This window comes from Podarcis raffonei, chromosome 9 (genome assembly GCF_027172205.1).
Source record: "Podarcis raffonei isolate rPodRaf1 chromosome 9, rPodRaf1.pri, whole genome shotgun sequence".
Lineage (NCBI taxonomy): Eukaryota > Metazoa > Chordata > Lepidosauria > Squamata > Lacertidae > Podarcis > Podarcis raffonei.
In genome coordinates, this window is record NC_070610.1 from 59,584,254 (window position 1) to 59,606,028 (window position 21,775).

General features: G+C 45.0%; 1 protein-coding gene across 2 annotated transcripts in view; it reads left to right on the forward strand.

The window, feature by feature from the left end:
* The first annotated feature begins 10,325 nt into the window (after positions 1–10,325).
* The window catches only part of PPP3CA (protein phosphatase 3 catalytic subunit alpha), a 184,246-nt gene continuing 172,796 nt past the window's right edge, over positions 10,326–21,775 (forward strand). Inside the window, exon 1 of one of the 2 annotated variants that reach the window (XM_053403963.1) lies at positions 10,326–10,996. In XM_053403963.1, the coding sequence (XP_053259938.1) occupies positions 10,939–10,996 (58 nt within the window). In that variant the 5' untranslated portion in view covers positions 10,326–10,938. The remainder of the gene's footprint in view (positions 10,997–21,775) is intronic. The other variant, XM_053403964.1, reaches the window with a different exon arrangement.

Here is a 21,775-nt window from a genome sequence, read left to right on the forward strand (position 1 = left end):
AGAACCACTGACAGTCCGTGTTGTCAGTATTGACCTAAAAAGACAGTACAGTCATACCTCGGGTTACAGACGCTTCAGGTTGCGTTTTTTTGGGTTACGGACCCACCGAAACATGGAAGTACCGGAATGGGTTACTTCCGGGTTTTCATGGTCGAGCATGCACAGAAGCGCTAAATCGTGCTTTGCACAGAAGCGCCAAATTGCAACCCACATATGTGCAGACGCACCGCTGCGAGTTGATCACGTTTACATCCCAAGCATCCACTGTATAAGGCATCTTCCAACACAGGCAGATTTAGAGTAGTGTGATCAGTTCTGCAGAACTGGGCGCCGAGCCTAGGGGGTGCCACAGGGCATCACAACTATGACATGGTGAATTAAGCAGAATGAAAGGCAAGACGTAGGAGGGTGCCAGATTTTGGCCTGGCTCAGGGTGCCCTTGAAATTTGAAAGAGCAAAGCCTGCCCCTGCTTCTAGTGTTCTTAAAGACACTCATGTAGGGGAATGGCTACTTGTTTTCCCCAGAACCTAGAACCAGCCAGGAATCATGCAAATGCACTTTTCTCTAATGCTTGTTAATGTCTCCGGTGCTGCTCCTTTCCCTCAGCCAACATGTAGGGGGGCCAATCCCTCCCAACAATTGCCCCAGGGGCAAAAAGATGCTTCGCCTTCTCTTCCTCTCCAAAGTGAAAATGGAGGAAGAGCACCAACCATTCCCCCACCCCCCCCTTTTTTTTTGCGGGTAGAATTTGTACACAGTAGATGCACCGGTGCCTGCATCAACAGTGCAAGACTGAAAGTATAAAACTGTGCTAAAAACTTTTTCTAATGCCTTGGAATTGGCTATATTTATTCAGTTTCAGAAGAAAGAAGTACAGTACAATCCAAACATCCAAACTGAGCATGGAAATCAAACCTTAGAAATGAAGCCACAATGCAATTCTCAAGGTCCTCGCCCAGATGCTTCCTTTGAGAAGGAGAAATAAGCAAGTCAGTTTTATTGTGCTTAGATCTGACTTTATAGAATTGCTCAGGGAACAAAGGCAGGGCAGTGAAAAGGCTTCAGGGCACAATGGAAGCCTGAATTCTGAAAACCTCCATCCCAAGATTCAAAAGGTATAGGAGTATTGGGTGGAATACAGCATCAAGCTAATGCAATTGTTCTGCCAGTGCAAGCATTTCCACTTGCCAGGTGGAAAAATCTCTGCTCTGCTCCCCTGCCCCATGATGCTCTGGAGGTTCTCCTGACCCTCCCAAGCAGATTTGGGGAAGAGGAAAGCCCCATACAGTGGTACCTCGGGTTACATACGCTTCAGGTTACAGACTCCGCTAACCCAGAAATAGTACCTCGGGTTAACAACTTTGTTGTTTTTTTAAATGATATTTATTAGGAGTTTCAAAAATTACAGAAAAAAGAAAAAAAAGGAAACAACAAAGATTGTAACAAAACATACATAACAATACATCAAAAAAGGGGAAAAAAACAAGAAAAAAGACATAAAAATCAATACAGCAATAAGAATAAGAATAAAGAAAAAACACACATCCAATATTCCATAACTTTATCTTTCATTTACTTGTTTCATCGACCTCCTCACACCTCCCTTTTTGTATTCTAGTTTAATTATTAGTTTCAGCAAATTCTTTCCATCTTCTCAATTTTTATTGAGTAATTTGACTTAACAGTCTAACCTATTAATTAATTCAGCAAATCCTTTCTATCTTTCACTATATTCTGTCATTCAATTTACCTTAATTTATTTTAACCTTATCTTACCATAAAATACCTTAAAACTTAAAACTTAATATTTATTTGTACATATTTCCTTATATCATTTCTACTAAAGCCAAATATTTTCATTCCAACATTTTTCCTAATGCTCATTAATTTTGCACTAATTCCCAATATAATTTTTTAAAAAAAAAAATTCTTCCAATCTTTCTCCAATGTCTCTTCTTCCTGGTCTCGGGTTATGTCAGTCCTTCCTGTCCATTCCATCTAGTCCATCAACCTGGTAATCTGATGTCCGAGGCTCTTAAGTCTTTTCCATCTCCCTTCTGCAGATCTTCTTCTTGTTTGCACCTGCACTTTACCTTGTCTTTTGTTGATCTCTTTCTTAATTTCTTTTCTCTCTTGTTGAGGAGTAGGTCTCGGGGATACTCCAACTCAAAAATAACTCCGTCTCTCCTCAGCAGATCAGCCCATTCCCCATAGTCCCATTCCCCACAATCAGCTGTGTAGTCCAGAAAATATTTAAAAGCATGTTTCAAAGTCCCTCCAAGATTAAGGGCCCCCACATCTCCTGACCCCCCATGGCCCACTCCAAATTCAGACTTCAAGGACAGCGGCTTATGCTCCTGCAGGGCCTCAGGTCTCTCCATTTGTGTTACTTGAGGTTCAACTTGAGGTTACTTGAGGTGACTGGGGGCGGCCGCCGAGACCATATAACACAGGTCTTGAAAGACCTACATTGGCTCCCAGTACGTTTCCGAGCACAATTCAAAGTGTTGGTGCTGACCTTTAAAGCCCTAAACGGCCTCAGTCCAGTATACCTGAAGGAGCGTCTCCACCCCCATCATTCTGCCCGGACGCTGAGGTCCAGCGCCGAGGGCCTTCTGGCGGTTCCCTCATTGCGAGAAGCAAAGCTGCAGGGAACCAGGCAGAGGGCCTTCTCGGTAGTGGCGCCCGCCCTGTGGAACGCCCTTCCAGCAGATGTCAAAGCGATAAACAACTACCTGACATTCAGAAGACATCTTAAGGCAGCCCTGTTCAGGGAAGTTTTTAACATGTGATATTTTACTGTATTTTTGGTTTTTATGGAAGCCGCCCAGAGTGGCTGGGGAGGCCCAGCCAGATGGGCGGGGTATAAATAATAAATTATTATTATTATTATTATCATCAACAACAACCTCCTCCATTATCTTCTGCATTTGCACTTGCCCTGTCAAAACAGGTTCCTGCGTTGGCTCCTGGATGGTTTCTGTATAGATATTCACTGTTTGTCCAAAATTTTTGACTGCAACAGTCATCAAATCCATCTTCTCATGCATCTGCTCCAACAAAGCACTTGTCTTGCAAAAAGCAAGCACCAAAACTTCTTCCAAACACATTTTTATTCAAGGTCAAAGTCTAGTCCCACGATCTTAATCTCCACAGCTGTGAAATCCCCAGAACGACTCCAGCAACAATTTAACAAGCTCCCTCTAGAGGAGACAATTTCTATTTGTATCCATCTTTTGAAAGCAGGTCCAACAAAAGAAAAATTACTTTCATTTTTCAAATTCTTTGTTTCTTTTGAATGCAAAAGGCAACATTGGAATTAATTTGTTTCTCTTCTTTAACTATCTGTCAAAAGGCGTTCCATTCACAGTCAATGGACTTCCCCAAAAATCTCTGTCTCTGACACCCCGTTCCCAGGTTTGAGACGGTGGAAATTTTTCTTTCTTTACTCTTTCTCCTGCAGGCTTGAACAATCAGAATTCCCCCTCTTTACTCCTGCTTCCAAGAGGGGTTTTGCTGGTTAAAACTGAAGGAATTTTAAACCTTTATATACGACTTTCCTGACTTTAGCTTGCACAATTTTTGCTTCAGTCTATTTACAAAAAGCGGAAGGCGGACTTCCTGTTTAGAGCCTTTCCGCTTCAGTGCCAAATTAAAATGTTTCTTAATCCAATTTTCCGTTCTACTCACGGGTACTTGTTTAGAGTCCAATTGTCCACAGGAAAAAGTCAGCGCTCTCCGGCAATGGCTGTGCGGCTTCACTCCGTAAAAATAGAGGTCGATTCAAAACACCGCGCCACTCACCCCACGTCACTTCGGATCCCCGAAAGAGGGGTTTCCTTGCAAGTAGGGGGGGCACTCCTGGTGTCAGCCGAATCCCACGTTCCCAGGCTTCCTCCGCCTGGGATTTTTAAAGGGTCTCCGCCTTCGCCACAAGACCCGATTTTCGCGGAGCGGGTTCCTCTTGATCAGAGGAATTCCGCCATTGCCGATGGCGCTAACCCGGAAGAACTTTGCTTCAGGATGAGAACAGAAATCATGCTCTGGCAGTGCGGTGGCAGCGGGAGGCCCCATTAGCTAATGAGGTGCTTCAGGTTAAGAACAGTTTCAGGTTAAGATCGGACCTCTGGAACAAATTAAGTACTTAACCCGAGGTACCACTGTACTAGCAGAACTTGTTGCATTGGCTTTCACTAGTACAACGTAGCTGAATCCGGCCCCATAGACCAAGGTTTAGAATCCAGGCCTTGACAACAGCAGCACATTAAGATCAACAAATCTACTATAGCATAAAGTTTCAAAGTCTGGCGTTCTCTTCATGAGATGCATGAGATGTTATTCTCAGTTGGCATACAGACACAGAGACCTATAGAGGAAAAATGCAAACAGGGGTTCAAGTAGCAATGAAGCACAAAAGCAGAGTCTGCAAAAAAATCATCTGAAGCTTAAACATATCCAAACAAGCATAGCAACTATTCACAACAGCAATAATTCATAACAAGCATCCTGTAATTGCCGTGGTGATTGCTGTGATTTTGCTTGTCCAAGACAGAAGATTCTCTCTTTCACACTTCTCTAATGGTGTTTTTGCACTAGGCAACTTTTCAGCTGAACGCCCCATAGAAGTGCCCTTACTATTGCAAGATTTGCATTTATTTTGTGTTAAGTTTTATTATTCAACTTGCAAAATTATTCTCGTCGCGATGCCTCTCCCGTTAGTATGCATTTTTTCCTCTATTCATGGCTGCACTTCCAGGTCACAGCTGCATGGGTTGCTAAGGCACCATCGCTGCAGGTTGAGAGACGAGCACAGCTTGTCTGGAACTTGTACACACTGCACTTTCCTTGTAGTGGCAGCTTGATGACATGCTCTCCTCCCCTATCAATTTTCTTTGCACAGAGATGAATTGCCCAGACACCCCCCTCTATGTCAACTTTTAAAAAAGAAAAGGGTGTATAGCCTGCGGGAGAGTTGAGGGCCTGAGAGATAGGCATGGAGAACTGAACCTGGCTCCTGGGCGGCATACACCCCTGCTATATACAACGTCACAAACTGGTTTCCACATATATACTCCAGTTTAGCAATTGGTGTAAGAACCAGCTGTGTTGTTCAGATAGTCAGGTGTAGGAATGTCTTTGTCTGAAAATATTGCTGCTAAGCTTCTTTTAGTAGAGTACAGGGTCAGATTTAAGGTGCTGCTTTTGACCTTTAAAGCCCTTCACGGCCTAGGACCCTCGTACCTACGGGACCGCCTCTCCCGGTATGCCCCACGGAGAGCCTCAAGGTCCATAAATAGCAACACCCTAGTGGTCCCGGGCCCTAAGGAAGTTAGATTGGCTTCAACCAGAGCCAGGGCCTTTTCAACTCTGGCTCCGGCCTGGTGGAATGCTCTGCCTCATGAGACCAGGGCCCTGCAGGATCTGATTTCTTTCCACAGGGCCTGTAAGACAGAGTTGTTCCGCCTGGCCTTTGGCTTGGAGCCAATTTGATTCCCTCCCTCTCTTTTTTTCCTTTCCTTCTCCTCCTGTGATGAGGCTACATTTTAATATTTTAATGTTGTATTTTAATGTTGTTTTTAAGTTGTAATCATTCAACTTGTTTTTATTATTGCTCTGAGCCTGGCCTTGGCTGGGGAGGGCGGGGTATAAATTATTATTATTATTATTATTATTATTATTATTATTATTATTATTATTATTATACCTAAATCTCATGTTGTTCCTTGATCTTGACAAGAAGTGACTTCTTATCTCTCTTTTTTTGTGTGTGCTAAAAATACAATCAATTATCACACATTATATTGATTATTATATACAGCTACACATACATATTTCAGGTTTCCTAAGTGACCAGTGCATAGATAGATATGTACAACAGTGCATAAAAATACAGTAAAATATCAAGTATTAATAATCCACAGTCCGCTATGTTGGAGAAGCTGTGGAGAGTCAGGTGCCTATTTTCATATCAATTCAGGTCATGCTGGAATTCGGGGGCAGAGGAGGGGAGGGGGGAAGATTAAGAATAAGTCCAACTTCTTATCTGAATGGCACTAGCGAACTTGAACAACAATTGCATCAATGGAAAAACTGACATAAAAGCTGGAAGATGGGAAGAATGTTAAAAAAGCAACATAGTATCTCTTTATTGTATACATAGCACAAAAGGAAAATACCAGACAACCACTGGCAGCAAACAAAAATGGAGAATTCCAGTTATGAGAACAAATGTTTAATTGTACAACAGAGATTGAATCACTGCTTTTAACTACATGGTATTTATATATCTATGAAATCGTATGTTGTTTTGCTTTTACCAGAAAAGCAAATCAAAATTGTTTTGTCAAAAAACTGTAACAATACTTATATAGTAACACTTCAAAAATTATGTTGCAGGAATACTGCAAGGGACACAATTATTTATACATACAGTATATATTTGTGTATCATTTTATATACAAATAGTCCACCTTTTTTTGAAGAAAACCACCACCAATGCATGAGCAGTTTGGATACAAGCAGGTGAGGCAAAGTCATCTGAGCAAAGCTGAATTGGATTGAGAACTTGCCACTTTAATATGGATTCCTTCTCCATCCCCAGTCAGAGGTTAAAAATGGGTTCTTCCTGCCAAACATTTATATTTATATTTAAGCATACACCTGAGCTTTCTTACATTACATTGACATGCACTTATTGGTGCAAGTCTATCAAATGTGTGTGAGAGACTCTTTGTTAACCAAGATAGCTTTGAATTTGGGGCGGCTTTCTTCATGTCCGTTTAACTCTATTACACTTAATTCTGACTAAGACAGCCTTAATCCAGTGCTTACATCACAGAAAAGATCTACCTAATGGATTAACCCAGATTAAATGGTTCAAAATAACTAACACTGCTTTAAATTATTTTGGAAAATGTGTGGGAAGCCAAGACATTAAATAAAAGCAGAACCAGAAGCTAGAACTTTTGTTTTTCCCCCAACACAAAACAACCCTTACTATACATTTTCTGGTGTATTTATAGACATATATTATGGGAGAGCTAAAGAAAATAGCAATAAAACTGCAATCGTTTACCCACTTAGCTGCGAGAATGCCCCATTGAACTCAATGTATAGGATTATACTCTGAAAAAATCAAATGCTATGACAGTTCAAACCAGAGATGGAGAACCTAACACCCAAGGGCCAAATGGTTATCCAAGCCTCTCTATGTTGCTCTTCAGATTCTCCCAAGGCCACACACCCCTTACATGCTGGAGGTGTTTTATACTGGCTAAAATAGATCTGTGAACTGTGATAATGCTTCTTGCTTACATGTATGGAGGACAGAGAGAGGCGTGTATTGATAAAAGACGAAATTTATTTATTTGCTCTACCCACTTTTGCCCATGGAAGTTTCCTCGGAGCGGAACGTAGGCCAGAGTCTGAGTTTCCGCACCACTGCCTTAAAGACGAACAAAGTTATCTCCGGAGTCCAGTTCTCCAAACTACACTTCAGCAGGGTAAACTGCCCAAGCACTGTAATTAGATGTACTTGTAAGTACAACTATTAATTAGCTAATTATTAAATTTTTTGCACTTCCTTCGCTGGCAGGTCTCAGGGTAGGTGACAACCATATAAAATTCAGAACCAAAACCAGTTAGAACAGAGTACAGTCACAGGAATATGATGGGTCCTGAAAACACTGACGTCAGGTGTTGAAGGCCAGGGCAAAAAGGCATGTCTTCTGCATACCTGCACTCTAGGTACCTGTCTGATTTTGGCTGGTAACTGATTCCAGAGAGCTGGAGCTGCAACACTAAAAGCCTGGTTTCTAGTACAGGTTAAGGATACCTCTGGAAAAGATTGTACTGAGGAGCACAGCTGCTGGGCAGGGATATAGGGGGAAAGTCAGTCCCTTAGATGTGCTGGTCATGGGTTGTTTCAGGCTTTAAATGCTAAAAGCAAAAGCTTGAACGGTGTGTGGGAGCATAATGGAGCCATTGAACCTCCTTCAGCAGAGGTGTTATATAATTTTGACAAGGTGCCTCAGCTTCATTTGCACCAGCTGCAGTTTATGGGTTAAGCCCAAAGGAAGCCCCATATAGTGTGTGTTGCTGTAATCCAGTTTTGAGGTTACCCATACCAAGATCACAGTGGGCTAGCTATCTCAGTCCAGGAATGGCCATAGCTGACTTACCAATTGAAGCTGGTAAAAGGAACTTCTCCATCACCAAGCCTACCAGCACCTTAAATGACAAAGATGGATCCACATACATGTTCCTTCAGAGGGAGTGTTACCCCACCCAACGCTAACTCCCAAATGTAAGAACCACTCACCCACAGGCCTCTGCCTTGCCAGGGTTTAAATGTAAGTTTATTGGTCCTCATCCAGCCCACAGCTGAGGCTAGATACTGGTCCAGAGCATGCATGGCCACAAATTGAGATGTTTTTGGAGAAACAGAACTTTATGTAACAACTGTATGGAGCTGTTGAGAGCAGTCATTAGGAGATTTGGAGCAAAGTGTCCTCAAACAGTGCCCTGCAGCACCACATAACATAAATGCCAAAGGGCTGATGAGAAGTCCCTCAGCTGATTCTGGAACAAATGGCGCAGGTAGGCTTGCTGCAGCTAGTAAAGCAGTGTCCCTGGCCCCAATCTCACAGAGCCCAGGAGAATACCTGGGGCCACATGCTGGAACAAGATGAGACTGGAGGCATAAGTGGGCAGAGCAGCAATGTGACACTGAAACTAGGAAGGCTACATTCCAGCCACATCAAGCCCGTCAAGCAATAAGCACTATCAAGAGCACATTCTAGCAAGGCAAAAACAGTCAAGTGAGAGGTGGCGTGACTTGGGGAGTCATGGATGACCTCAGAAGAGCCTGAGTAGCAGAAAGGGGCGTCTGAGGGGCTGCGTTCAGGCCCCAGGGACCTAAAAGATCCCCATTTCCAAGCTTATTATTTCAAAACGCCCTGCTGCGTTTCGAGACTCTCCTGAGTGGACTTCTGCTCCAAACACCTGTCCTACCGCACCACCCATTGCATTGGGGACGTTTGGATTTTTTTAAGTCCTAAGATGCATCATTCTATGGTAAAGTTATGAGCGCCTCCGTTTCGGTTTCAAAGCTGCCTCGTCTTATTTCCTCCGCAGAGTCCTCAAGCGCCACATTTCCAGATTGGCGTTTCCTCGCGAGCGCACGTGGCGCTCGGCGCTTTCAAAATGGTAGCTTTCCCGACAGAACACCCGTCGAGCCCTCTTCGCGATTCAAGCAGCAAGGCAGAGAAAAGCCCTCTCCCTCCTCGAGCTAGGCAGTTCCTCCTCCTCCTCCGCGGAAAAGCAAAGCCCGGGCTGGAGGCGGGCGAGAGGAAGGCCGAGCTCCTCTGCTCAGAGGCGGCTGGCGCGAAGAGGGAACCAACCTTCGGGACTCCAAGGCGGCCTGGCAGCTCCCCCCCCCTCCTCCCCCCAGGTTGGCCGCAGCACCGCATGGAGAGACGTGTCTGGAACGGCTACAAGGGACACGCAGGCGAGATCCTCGCCCGGGAGCTTCCCCTCTCTCCCCCCCTCCCCCGCTTCCTCCCCGTTCGCTCTGTTTGTAGCAAAGCGCGGATACAGTGACTGGCAAGCCGAGGCCGCCCACGCTTGCTAATGATGCACCCAGGCGCCCTCCTCGCGGCTGCCGGGGCGGCCTCGGAGATGCTATGGGGGACGGCGAGAAGAAGCCGCGGGCCTTGTCCCCTCAGAAAAGCGCCCGTCCAGGCAGCCGCAGCGGAGTCTCCTTCTTCCCCAGCCCTTCCTCCGCCTGAGGCGAATGAGCGCTCTCCTCGCCTTTCGCTCCTCCTGCTCAACCAAACCCTCGCAGGGCTCGAGTTCCCCGCCCCCCTCCTTTCGCTATTGCCGCAGTTCTAGTGTGTTTCCCACCCACCCACCTCCTCCTTCTGGTAGGACACCCCCCCCCGCCCTCACCACCCCCTCCCGCTCATTCCCACGTCCTCGCGCCGTCAAAGCGGCGCGCGCTATTGCGCATGGTGAAAGCGGCGGCAGCGAACACCTGAGAGAGGGGGTGGGGGGGGAGAGAGGCGTTTCAAGAGGGTGGGAGGGAAGGAGGAGAGCCAAGCTACCTTGACAGTGATTGGCAGCCCGGCCCCAGCCAATGGGTGCTGAGCTAGCGTTTTGGCAACGGGGGAGGGAGAGGCGAGTGGGAGCCTTTAGGCGGCGAGGGTAGGTTGCGCCTCGGACTGAGCGGAGCTCTAGTGGCTGCGGCTGCGTGAGTGAAAGGAGAGACCCTGCGAAAGGGGTGGCGGCGCTGCGAGAAGGAGACGACGACGACGACGAGGAAGGCGACGCGGCGGTGGAGGCGGAGGCGGAGGGGAAGGCACGGCGCGGATCCCGTGCAGCGGCAGCAGGAGGAGTCGGAGCAGCAGCGGCAGCAGCACTTCGTCTTCTCCGGCGCCGTGTGGAGGGCTGCGTGGCTTTCTGTGTGTGTTTTCCTTCAGCCGCGCGTTTAATCTTCCGGCTTCGCTGCCCCCACCCCGCGCCTTTTAATTCCTCGCCGCCTTCGACTGCGTTTTCTTCTCTCCTCAGCACCCACCCCCACCCTTCGGCTTCTTCCCTTCGGCCACTAATTCTAATAAAAGAGAGGCGTGATTGACATAAAGAGGGGGCAAGGAGAAAAATCCGGAGGAGGGAGGAGGAGCGGTGGAAGCAGCAGCAGCAGCAGCAGCAGCACCGGGAAAAAGAGAAGGAGCGAGCGAGCCAGCGAGAGCAGCAGGCGGAGCGAGGCGTGAAGTTGAACCGCAGCTGAGGCGACCGCGAGCCGGAGGGACGTCGTTTGCGCGGCCGCCTTTGGTGCTGCTGCAGCCGCCGCCGCCGCCTTCAGCTTTGTGTCTGGTGAGGGAGAAGCGAGTCGAGCCTCGGCTGCCTTCCTCCTCCTCCTCCTCCAGGCGACGCTGGAAATGTCTGAACACAAGGCGCTGGATCCGAAGTTGTCGACGACGGAGAGGGTGGTGAAAGGTAAGCGGAGAGCCCGTGGCTTTGGGGCAGCCCGGGGTGGAGGGAAGCCCCTCTGAAGGGGGAGAGGGGGTCGCGGGCGGAGGTCCCTGCCGGGCGGGAGATTCTCGTATTCACACACACACACACGTCTCTGCGCTTTCGTGAGGGGAAAGGGAAAGGGAGGCTGGCTTGGCGCGGGCTGCCTGTCTCTTTAGCGGGGCTGCGGTTGCCAAATGGGCAAGGCGGGGCGGGGGAGGAAGGAGTGCGCGCGCGGGGAGGGGGGCGGCGGCGGCGGCGGCGGGAGAAATAGGAAGCGAGTGCCCGGCGATGGGGATGGTGGAAGGGGCTGCCTATGCGGCTCGGCACTATGGACTAGTAACGTAGGCGATTGCAGCGGGGGCGCAGCTTTTCTTTGCATTAATCCCCCCCCCACACACTGTAGATCTCGAGGTCTCAATTCTAATGGCACTCCTGCTCCTCCTCCTCTCTCTCTCTTGCTATATTGCAGCAATTTCCCTCCCTCCTTTGGAGTGCTTGCACGGGGCTCGCGAGAGGCAAATCGTGGGGTGGGGGGTGGAGAGACGGTTGGGGTGTGGAAGGAAAACCCTCGGCTTCCTCCTCCTCCTTTGCAGCTGGAAGAGCCGGAGAGGAGTGTGGGGGACACACACACACACACACAGCAGGTCCCCCCTCACTTTCTCTCCGTCGCCCCCACCTCTATTCCTTAGGGGCATTTCCATCTTCCCTCCGCCCACCTTGGTGTGGGTGGCCCTCTTGGAAGCCTCTTCTGCTGGCTCCCAGCGAGATCCCTCCCTGAAACGTATTTCACCTCCCCCGCCTGTAGAAATATGCCTCTCCCCCTCTCTGTGTGTACCTTCAGGTTTTGACAGCTGGGTTTGTCTTGTCTTCTCCTCCCCCCCCCCATCTCCCGCACCCACCCCCTTGACACAGCTGTTTTCCTTTCCTTCCATTAACATACTGCTTGATGCAGATAACCTAGAGATAGCAGTTGATTGGTTGGGGTAGGGGGAGAAGGAAGGAAATGGTGGTGGTGGGTTCTTCCCTTTCTATTGGCTGTCCCTTTTGGCCCACTTCTCTGTCCTTCCCTTTGCAAGCGGAGAATTCCACCTGTATGTGTACAGCCATTTCCTCCTCCCCTTTGTCTTTTTCTTAGCCAATGCTGGTATGGTAACAGGCAAGCTTACTGCAGCAGGAATCTTTGAGCGATGCTATCCTCGCACTAGCGGGATCCATTCCTTTCATGGATGAGGATTGCAGATTGATTTGTCCAGAATCTTAACTATTGGGATTTAAGAAATGAGTGCAGATGTGCTGCCAGGGCAATCCCTCTAGCAAAGCATTACATTGTTTCCACCACCATGTTTGTTTCCCTTCCTGCACTCTACACAAACCCTGGTAAATTGGCTTGGCTAGATGTGAAGTTATCTTGCAGACATATTTGGCTACTGTGTCCATATTTCTCTAGGAATGTATGCGTAACTTTATAGGTTTCAAAAACCCATGTATTTAATTTTTGAAATGCTATGTTCAAGATGCATGATTTTTTTTAACATACATACATACATATATATATTAAAAATGAGCCATTGGAGAGAGAGTGCGGGTTTTCTCTCTTGCACACATGCATTCACATGCACACTGTGGAAAAGGCTAAATATGGTTGTGCAAAAGATGCTAGTGTGTGTAATTTACTAATATTAGCCATGTTTATCCAGAAATCCACACAGATTTAGTTGCATTGACTGCCAATAAAATATGCATAGGATTGCCTTACATTCTGAACCTAAACTTGGAATATCATGTCCTAGTAATTTCACTGGGCTTCTTTTGTTACAAGTTAAATTGTACAGGATTGTCACCAAGGGTCCAATCCACTTCCCACTAAGATCAATAGCAGCATCCCTGTTGGCATTAATGAGGCAGGATTACATCCTTGAAGGCTGCAGTTCCTAAACATACCCATTGAAACTGGTGGCATTCATCCAAGGAAACATATATGCTACTGGGTTGTAAGAGTATGTTTAAGTGTGTAAGCATGTTTTTATAGGACAATGGCTTAAAATAATCAATTAAAATGCAAACCCTTCAAGCCTTTTTTAAGGAAAGCAGGATCTATTTATTGCTGATTTTGGTGTAAAATTCAAGAGGCCTGGAAATAACATTGTTTAAATGATCCCTATTTCAACATGTATGCGTTTACTTGCGAATCAGTGGAACTATTACCTAAAAACATTGATGTACAGTTGTTTTGTATTTTCATACTAATACTGAACTGAGTTCACCAAGGGCCTATCCTTACTTATTGGTAGGCGCCATACACACACAAGGCAGTGGTTTCAGTAGGCTTGAGGGATCCCAAAGGTCTGCGGAAGTTTTTTTTTTTCCTTAAGAAAAGCAACTGTGAGGGGAACCCCAGTGGAGCAGTGGGCACAGAATGCTAGCTGGTTGTGTGGGTGGGATGTGGAATGAAGTGTTCAGAGTGCCTAGAAGAGGTCATGGCTGGCTGGCTGGCTGGAAACCTGAGTAGGAGCAGTTCACACTGCAATATTTTGTTACAGTTCCCACTTGTAATCTTCTATACATTATTATATTACAATTCGAGTGAAGGAGAACATTTTGTACTATGCCACCTTAGGCTGTAATCCTGTATGCATTTATGTGGGAGTTAACCTGGTTAAACTCTGGGGTACGTACTTCTGAGCAAACATTCTTTGCCTTGTACCGTGAGACTGCAGCCAGTATGCATACTTGCCTGAGAGCAAGCCCGTTGAACTTGATGGAATGTTTTGTGGTATCACAATAAGTAAATTTTAAACCCTGTGCCTGTAACATGGTTGCAGCATTGCATATTAGTGCAGCAGATGCTGTGTAAACCTTGGGAGTTGGAGGTGGAAGCAGAGACTTCTGAAGTGTTGTGGAGGATTCCCTGCAGCTCTAGAAGGAAATTTGAGTGGGAGTTACTGGTCAAAAAATTTGACTGAATTGATTTGTTATCTCTGAATATGGGCTGCACTCAGATTTGGCTTTCGGTCAATTTAAGTGCAAATGATAAAATACTAAGGGTTGCAGTTATAATACACACTTATCTGAAGCAATCTGTTCCTAATTTAGTAGGGCTTGCTTCTGAGTAAGTATATACAGGATTGGCCTACAATTGTAAATAAAGTAATATGGCAAGGCCTCTTGCATTTATTTTCCAGATTAGTGAACTCTGAACAAAAGAAGGGGGACATTTTACATAAAGGTTCTTGTTTCATTGGCCTCCTTACATTCATGCCACATCAACAAAAACAAGGCTTGCAATTCTGCCAATAATTTTTCCCTACAACAGAAATGCATTGAGTTTGCCATAATTCTTTAACCAGGCAAAGCTTACTATCTATTTGGGCCATGTAGATCCTATATTCCTGTAAAAATAATTCATGAAAACCTAGCTTACATACTTCCTTGAGAGTAACACCCACTGAATTTGATGGGATTTACTGCTGAGTAAATGTTAGGATTTGGCTGAGTAGCACGGGATATGACTTGGCATAGATTAAGTTGTATTTCACATATTTGTTCAGCTGCTCTGATGGAGGTCATGATGACACATGTCAACATTTTACCAATAAGATATGAAATGATTTAACCAATGTTTATTTTATTAAGTGTTTGAAAATAATTTAAGTTTTTTAATATGGAACCTGAAAATAATTTAAGTTTTTTAATATGGAACCTGGAGGAAATATGGAACCTGGAGGAGGCTCAAAATGAATATGAAGCAGAACAGACCTCATTTTGTTAAATGGCGTTTTGCCTGCACTGATGCAAAAATGAAGATGCATTGTAGAAAGAATTTGTTTGCCCAGTTGTAATATATTAGTAGTTCAATGACCTCCAGATCTTGTTGGGCTGAAACTCCTCTCAGCTCCAGATGGCCAGCCGTCAGGGAAGATGGAAATGGTAGTCCAACAAGAACTGGAGGGCACCACGTTGCTTACCTATGTAATATAGTAGCAATATATGTAACTGTTCAGTTAGAATCCTGAATTCTCTACTTGGAAAATATTTTGTACAGCTTAATCCCATGCACATTTACTTAAAAGTAAGTCCCATTTTGTTCAGTGGTACTTGCAGCAAGTTAGTGAACATCTGATCAATGCCTTTTCCCTCTCTTTGGAAATGTTGCGCAAAATATTTTAAAATTGCACAACTTCTTGGTTATTTTGGTTACCCTCAGACAAGTTTCTTCTTGTTTGGTTTTGTGATTCTTAGCTAAGAAATCTGGGCAAAAACCATATCTGGATTGAATATAAAATGGGCCAATGAAAAATTCTTGCAACACCTGGTTTTATATTAAGGACATTTATTTGGGAATAAAATTCAGTTGTGAGCAATACATATCTTAGCTTTGATTCATTCTCTTAGCTATCTCAGGAAAAAAAAATCTGGCTAGGAATTTGCCTGACAGCAAAGAAAGAGAAACAGGGAAGAGGTAACGTGTTAAGATATTGCTAATTTTGATAGGTCACAGTTACCTAGAAGAAGACTGGAGGCGTTTTGTTATAAGAAGAATGTAGTTTTCAATATAACTCATAGGTAGATGCTGTTATATAATTACATGTTGGGTTTGTAGTTCACTTCAGTGCCATGCAACATAGACAATAGGCAGGCATGGTGAGCAGCTTGTATGGGGTTGACAGAGGCCCATCATCCCTGACCACTGGTCCTGTTAGCAAGGGATGATGGGAGTTGTAGTCCCAAAACATCTGAGGGCCAAGTTTGCCTATGCCTGGGCTGGACCATACTGATGGGCAACAGCTCTCCAGTCTTTCCTGGCCTTCCCTAGAGATACCAGGAAATACACCTGGGTCCTTGTGCATGCAACACAAGTTACTGAGTGATATCTTAAACCTGGGGTGGGGAAACATGTGGTCTTCCAGATGTTGCTGATCTTCCTTGAGTATATTCTGTATTGTCTTGAACTGATGGGAGTTGGAGAGGACCAAGGGTTCCAAACTACAAGAAAGAAGATTCCACCTAAACATTAGGAAGAACTTCCTGACAGTAAGAGCTGTTCGACAGTGGAATTTGCTGCCAAGGAGTGTGGTGGAGTCTCCTTCTTTGGAGGTCTTTAAGCAGAGGCTTGACAACCATATGTCAGGAGTGCTCTGATGGTGTTTCCTGCTTGGCAGGGGCTTGGACTCAATGGCCCTTGTGGTCTCTTCCAACTCTATGATTCTATGATTCTAAGGGTACTTAATTTATTGAAAGCAGTACATACGTTTTTCTTAGTTACATCCTGAGGTTAGGAATGGGGGTGCGGCAGGGAAAAGGCTGGAACAAATTCTCTATTGGCTTTCAGAGCATTGCTGTTAAGCTTTGAGAAGCTCTGAACAGACAAGCTGACAGATGTTCATGATCTGAAGGAGTAGGGCCATAGCTCAACTTTGCCTGCATGTCCGGGTAGGACTGGGATTGCCCCCTGCCTGAAACCCCCAAGAGTGGCTGCCACAAATGTAAACAGTACTGAACTAGATGAACCAGTGGTCTGATTTGGCATGTTCCTATGCTCAGCAATCCCAAGTGAAATGGTGTCTCAGAAATGGCCATTCTAGAATACACGCATTAAGCAGGAAGCCAAAGAAGGCAGGTCAAGGGACATGTTGTTTCTTGTAAGGACATTTACATTACAACCAACACTTTGTACAAGAACAAAGGTGGCTTAAGTAATTTTTGAGGGGGAAACAATATTTTTAAAAATGAAGAAGGCACCTTCAGAATCAGATTTGACGGAATGATTATTTTTCCGCTGCTTTTGAAATAATTCACCTTTCATTATGTGAGAGCCTTAAAACACACATACACACACAGTCATAGCTGCAGTCACTCTTTCCCATAGAATTGGAAGGGGTGCCAAAGGTCATCTAGCCCAACCCCCTGCAATGGAGGAATCTCAACTAAAGCATCCCTGGCAGATGGCCTATCCAACCTCACCACTTCCCAAGGGAGTCAAACAGCTCTTATTGTCAGAAAGTTCTTCCTGATGTTTAGTCTGAATCTCTTTCTTGTAACTTGAAGCCATTGATTTGAGTCTTAACCTCCAGAGCAGGAGAAAACAAGCTTGTTCCATCCTCCATGTGAAAACCCATAAGATATTTGCATGCTTCTTTTCTTTACACTTCACACTCAAACTATTCACAGCACATTGCTCTAGTCACATTAATCTCCTTGTGATCTATCAGCAATTGGGATGAGGCAATAGAGGGCATTACTCAGTACTGCTCTGCTGTGAGCTTGGAATTGGTGTTGGGGTGGGGAAGGCAAAGGTAAGACCCGCTCCTTAAAACCCTTGGGCACCCAATAGCTAGCAATTTAAGGGAGCTCAGTGGCATAGAGCACATGCTTTGTGGGGAAAAGGTCATAGATTCAATCCCTGGTGTCTCCATGTAGAGCTGGGACAGACTCCCTGTCTGAAACCTAGTGAATCCTCTGTTGGTTGGTGTAGGCAATGCAGAGGTGGATGGACATATTGTGTAACTTGGTAAAAAAACAACAGCTTCTTATGTTTTCAATCCTCCTCCAGAGCTTTCTATGTATTTTGCTTTGGTCAGCCTTTCAAAACACTAATAGCTGTTCATAGGTTTGTGTGCCTGCGTGAATTCGGATACTCTGGAAGCTGAAGGTTTTTGAGCTAGTACGACTTTCCCCAAGGGTGTCTGTATTTGCATGTCATGGTAAGCCGCGATTTACCATGGAAATCATGCCTCATTGGCTCCTCCCAACTGGCACATGGAGGAATGCCCAGGCTTGGCATTGTGCCCAATACAGGGATTATGGCTTGTTTCACTTCAAGCAAATCATGAAGGTAAGCCAAGAAAAACCTCTTACCTTATGGAGTGAAACAAACCTCAGCCCCTGGTTTGGATATAATGGTGATCCAGGGAGTGTGGTTTGTTTCCCTTGCATGCTAGCAGCTGATGAGCAAAGTGGATGCGATTTGATTGTATGCGGTAATCCCTGGTGAAGGTGATAAAGGTGATATTGTGGAAGTAGTCGTGCATGCCTAAGTGTAGTGGTGGCGGTGGAGCTTTCCCATAAAGACCGATGGCTTCATAAAGCACACTGAAAGAATGAGAGTATGAAATAGAAAACTTCAGAGAAGTGAGCTGTCCCTCCTGGGTTTCTGAGCACCACCATTCAAACTGCAAAGGTCTGTTGGGGTGCATGACTCATATAGCTATCCAGATTGCACTAATGGAATGGGCCTGGGAAGCATGTCACTATTTCATACAACTTTCTTCCAACTCTTATGTAATGAGTAGTTGGCAGATTAATATGTGTCACCGGGTGACTCATTATTAGGAGCCAACATTATAGCAGTTGAAGCCCTTTATGAAGGAGATACCTGGCTTTCTGGGTGGTAGATCAAGAAGACCAGCTTATTCTGTACACTACAAAGAGAGCTGCCTGGCCCCTCACCATCATAGTAAGATGCAAAGTTTATTTTAAGAAACTTTGTGCAGAACTGTATTCTTCTGCTAAAATGTTTTGCATTTCCAAAGACATAGAAATGATTGTTCTAAGAGCACAGAAGAGTCATTTTGGGGACAAGTTTTAAATAACTGCTGGGTGTTGGATTTTCACCCTCCAACTACATGCATGTTCACTTGGAACTTAATCCCAAAGATTTCAATGGAACTCCCTAATAAGTGTGCCTGTATTAATTGTCCGCTGCTGTTGGAATCCTGCGCAAGGAATTATCAGGGTAAAAATGTTGCTCATTGTCTCAACAAAAGTGCAAGAAAGGACCAGTCAACAGAATGCATAGAACAGGGAGTTGAGGATTTAAATGTGTTCCTCCTTCGTCCTGAGAGACCTTTACAGTCACTGGTTCATCCGTGTGTGCAGTATCTTCTATAACTCCCACACTTATTTCTATTGGTATAATAACACACAAAGTTTTGACTGAATTGAAGTTACTGGGAAAACCAGGCTCCAGTGTATCCGAGTTCATTCCCCCTGCCCCCCAATTAGCAGGTGAACTGCCTTTCTGTACTGAAAGTAGCATCTGTTCTAGAACCAAATATGCTCAATCCTTTCTTTCACCATATTTCTTAAATAAAACTGATGCGAGTAATTTGCAGTCAAAGGAAAATCTCAGATGGAATGCTTAGTTATAGGGGAGAAGAGGAGTAGTAGTAGTAGTTTGGACTTGCTATCCTGCCTTTCATTCCCCTTAAGGAGTCTCAAAGCAGCTAACATTCACCTTTCCCTTCCTCCCCCACAACAAACAGTGAGGTGAGTGGGGCTGAGAGACTTCAGAGAAGTGTGACTAGCCCAAGGTCACCCAGCAGCTGCATGTGGAGGAGCGGGGAAGCGAACCCAGTTCACCAGATTACGAGTCCACCGCTCTTAACCACTACGCCACGCTGGGAATGCATGTGCCCTAGAGCAAAGGTGGCTAACCAGTAATTTTTGTCTGTCATCACAAGACCCCACTGATTTTGGCAGTGGCGGCAGAAATAAATAAATTTGATAGAGTACTGAGTGAATAAACTTCTCCAACACCTTGAAAAGGATAGAATCCCCTACCCCACCCCCACCCTGGTGAAAGGGGTGATAGTACAGGAGGGGGATAGTGAGGAGGGGGTGCTGCATTTGTTGGTGGCATTGAAGTGTGTGGCCAGCCATGCCCACTACTGCTATGTAGCCTCTGCAGGATTGTCCAAGGATGAATGTAGCCCTTGGGACAAAAAAAAATGTTGGCCACTCCTGCCCTAGGGCAGTGTTTCCTAAACTTGGGTCTCCAGCTCTTTTGGACTACAACTCTCATCATCCCTAGCTAGTGAAACCCAGTGGTTAGGAATGATGGGAACTGTAGTCCAAAAAAGCAGCTGGAGAACCAAGTTTGGGAAACACTGTCCTAGATAATGCATATAGAGTATTGCAAAGTTACTTTTTTAAAAAAAAACGCATAGTGAAACAGATGACCCCCTAAAAATGATGATAGTTACTGTTATGAGCACTCACTAGGGCTGTGGCTTTCAGACCTTAAGCCCTCGGGGAGCCCTTTTTGTATTGAGGTCTGCAGAGGAATTGCTATGTGCTATATTGTGCATGTCCTTGTGTGTCTTATCAGTGTGCACAAAGCACAGGCCAGTTGGGCCTCATTGTTGCCCTCTGAGACCTGATGTGCAACCTAGCATTCTCTTGTGGCTGCAGGGGACTATTGCTAGTGTTGAGTAAGTTGTCTTCAAAGGAAGCTGGTATGTCGTTACTGCTTTTCTTATTGGGGAACTTCTGATAGTCTTCCAAGGAACCCTCTTCACTGAGCCTTCGTTGAGCAAGGGGTTAAGAGTGCAAATACTTCCTCCCAGGCTGTCTATTATAGTGAGCTATATGGTCTTCCTTCTATTAACGACTGGGCAGCAACTATAATAAATGAGTGTAATTCAGCAGCAAGTTAAGCATGTTGAAATCCTTTAAACTTTGGCATTGAAGTTGAGTACTTGTTTTAATACCCAAATATAACCACATTTAATACCCACAGTGGGAGCTTAACTGGCATTTATTTATTTTTTGCAGTTGTTAGTTGCTTTGTTAAAAATAAATAAGTATATGTCTCAGTGTGACTTAACAAACACAAATGCAAGTAGATAAAAATTGGTTAAAAGCCCATTTTTTAAAAAAACAACCATATAATATAAAACTCCTAAAATGTTCATTCCACAATAGGGACTAACTTAACCATAAAAATGCCTTGGCCTTAACTCTGTGTGGATTTGCGGTTCATTTATCTTTAGCTGTTTGTATAGCACTTTTCAATGCATGCAGTGATTTACAACTCCCTCCATTGTTTTTGCGGTAGCAGGACTTGAGGTGAGAGATCGCGTCTGGCTATGTGTACTTATGACAGAATAGGGACCTGTACTTGGGATTCTCACAGTAGCAATAGGCAAGCAGTCACCTATGCCACTAATGGCCCTAGTGCTTGTTTCTGCTTTTTGCTAGAGCCTTTTGCAGAAAGTTGGTGCCCTGCATGCTCCCTTGTGCTTAGCTGAAGTACAAGCAGATATAGCTTATGTATATTTGGAAGCCATCCCATAAAATCATTTTCTGGGAAAGGGCAAATGCTGTTTCTTCCAGCTGTACCAGGGAAGCCCAAACAGTTACTTACTTGCCTTTAAAGGCTAATCTAGTATTTCAGAATCCTCATGAGTGATGGCTTCATGCCCAGGATGTAATGTCTAGCGTGGATTCCCCTTGTGTACATGGAGTGTTTGATACCAGTGAGAAATATTAGAGGCTTGTTTTGTTTTTTAAATTATCTGTTGTCCACAGGACTGCAGCTGGTTCACCCCCTGACCATACAATTGCCAAGGCCAAGATGATGTCCAGGAAAAAAGAGAGAAAAAGAATAATGCAGTCAAAAGGGAAGGGTTGCTGCACTGTCACTGTCCTCCATGTTAGCCAAATTGCACAACGTATATTATCAAAGCAAAGGCCGCTACTCTGCATGGAGTTCAGTGGGCTGCCGTGAAGTTACGAAGCTTCGATGGGTTCCTGATAATGTTGAAGCCACTGCAAATTTCATTTCAGTTCAGTGCCTTTTTTTACAGTTCATTTTTGAGAGCTGCAGTGCTTAAGAACAGCTTTGCTTAACTTTTTTTTTTTTAAAAAGAATGCCATTTTGTACAAATGAACAATGGTAAGGGGGCACCATAATGGCTTAATGCCTGTTTTTTTGTGAGATGTTGGATTGAGGGAAGCTGAGTTTAGATCAACAAGCATCTG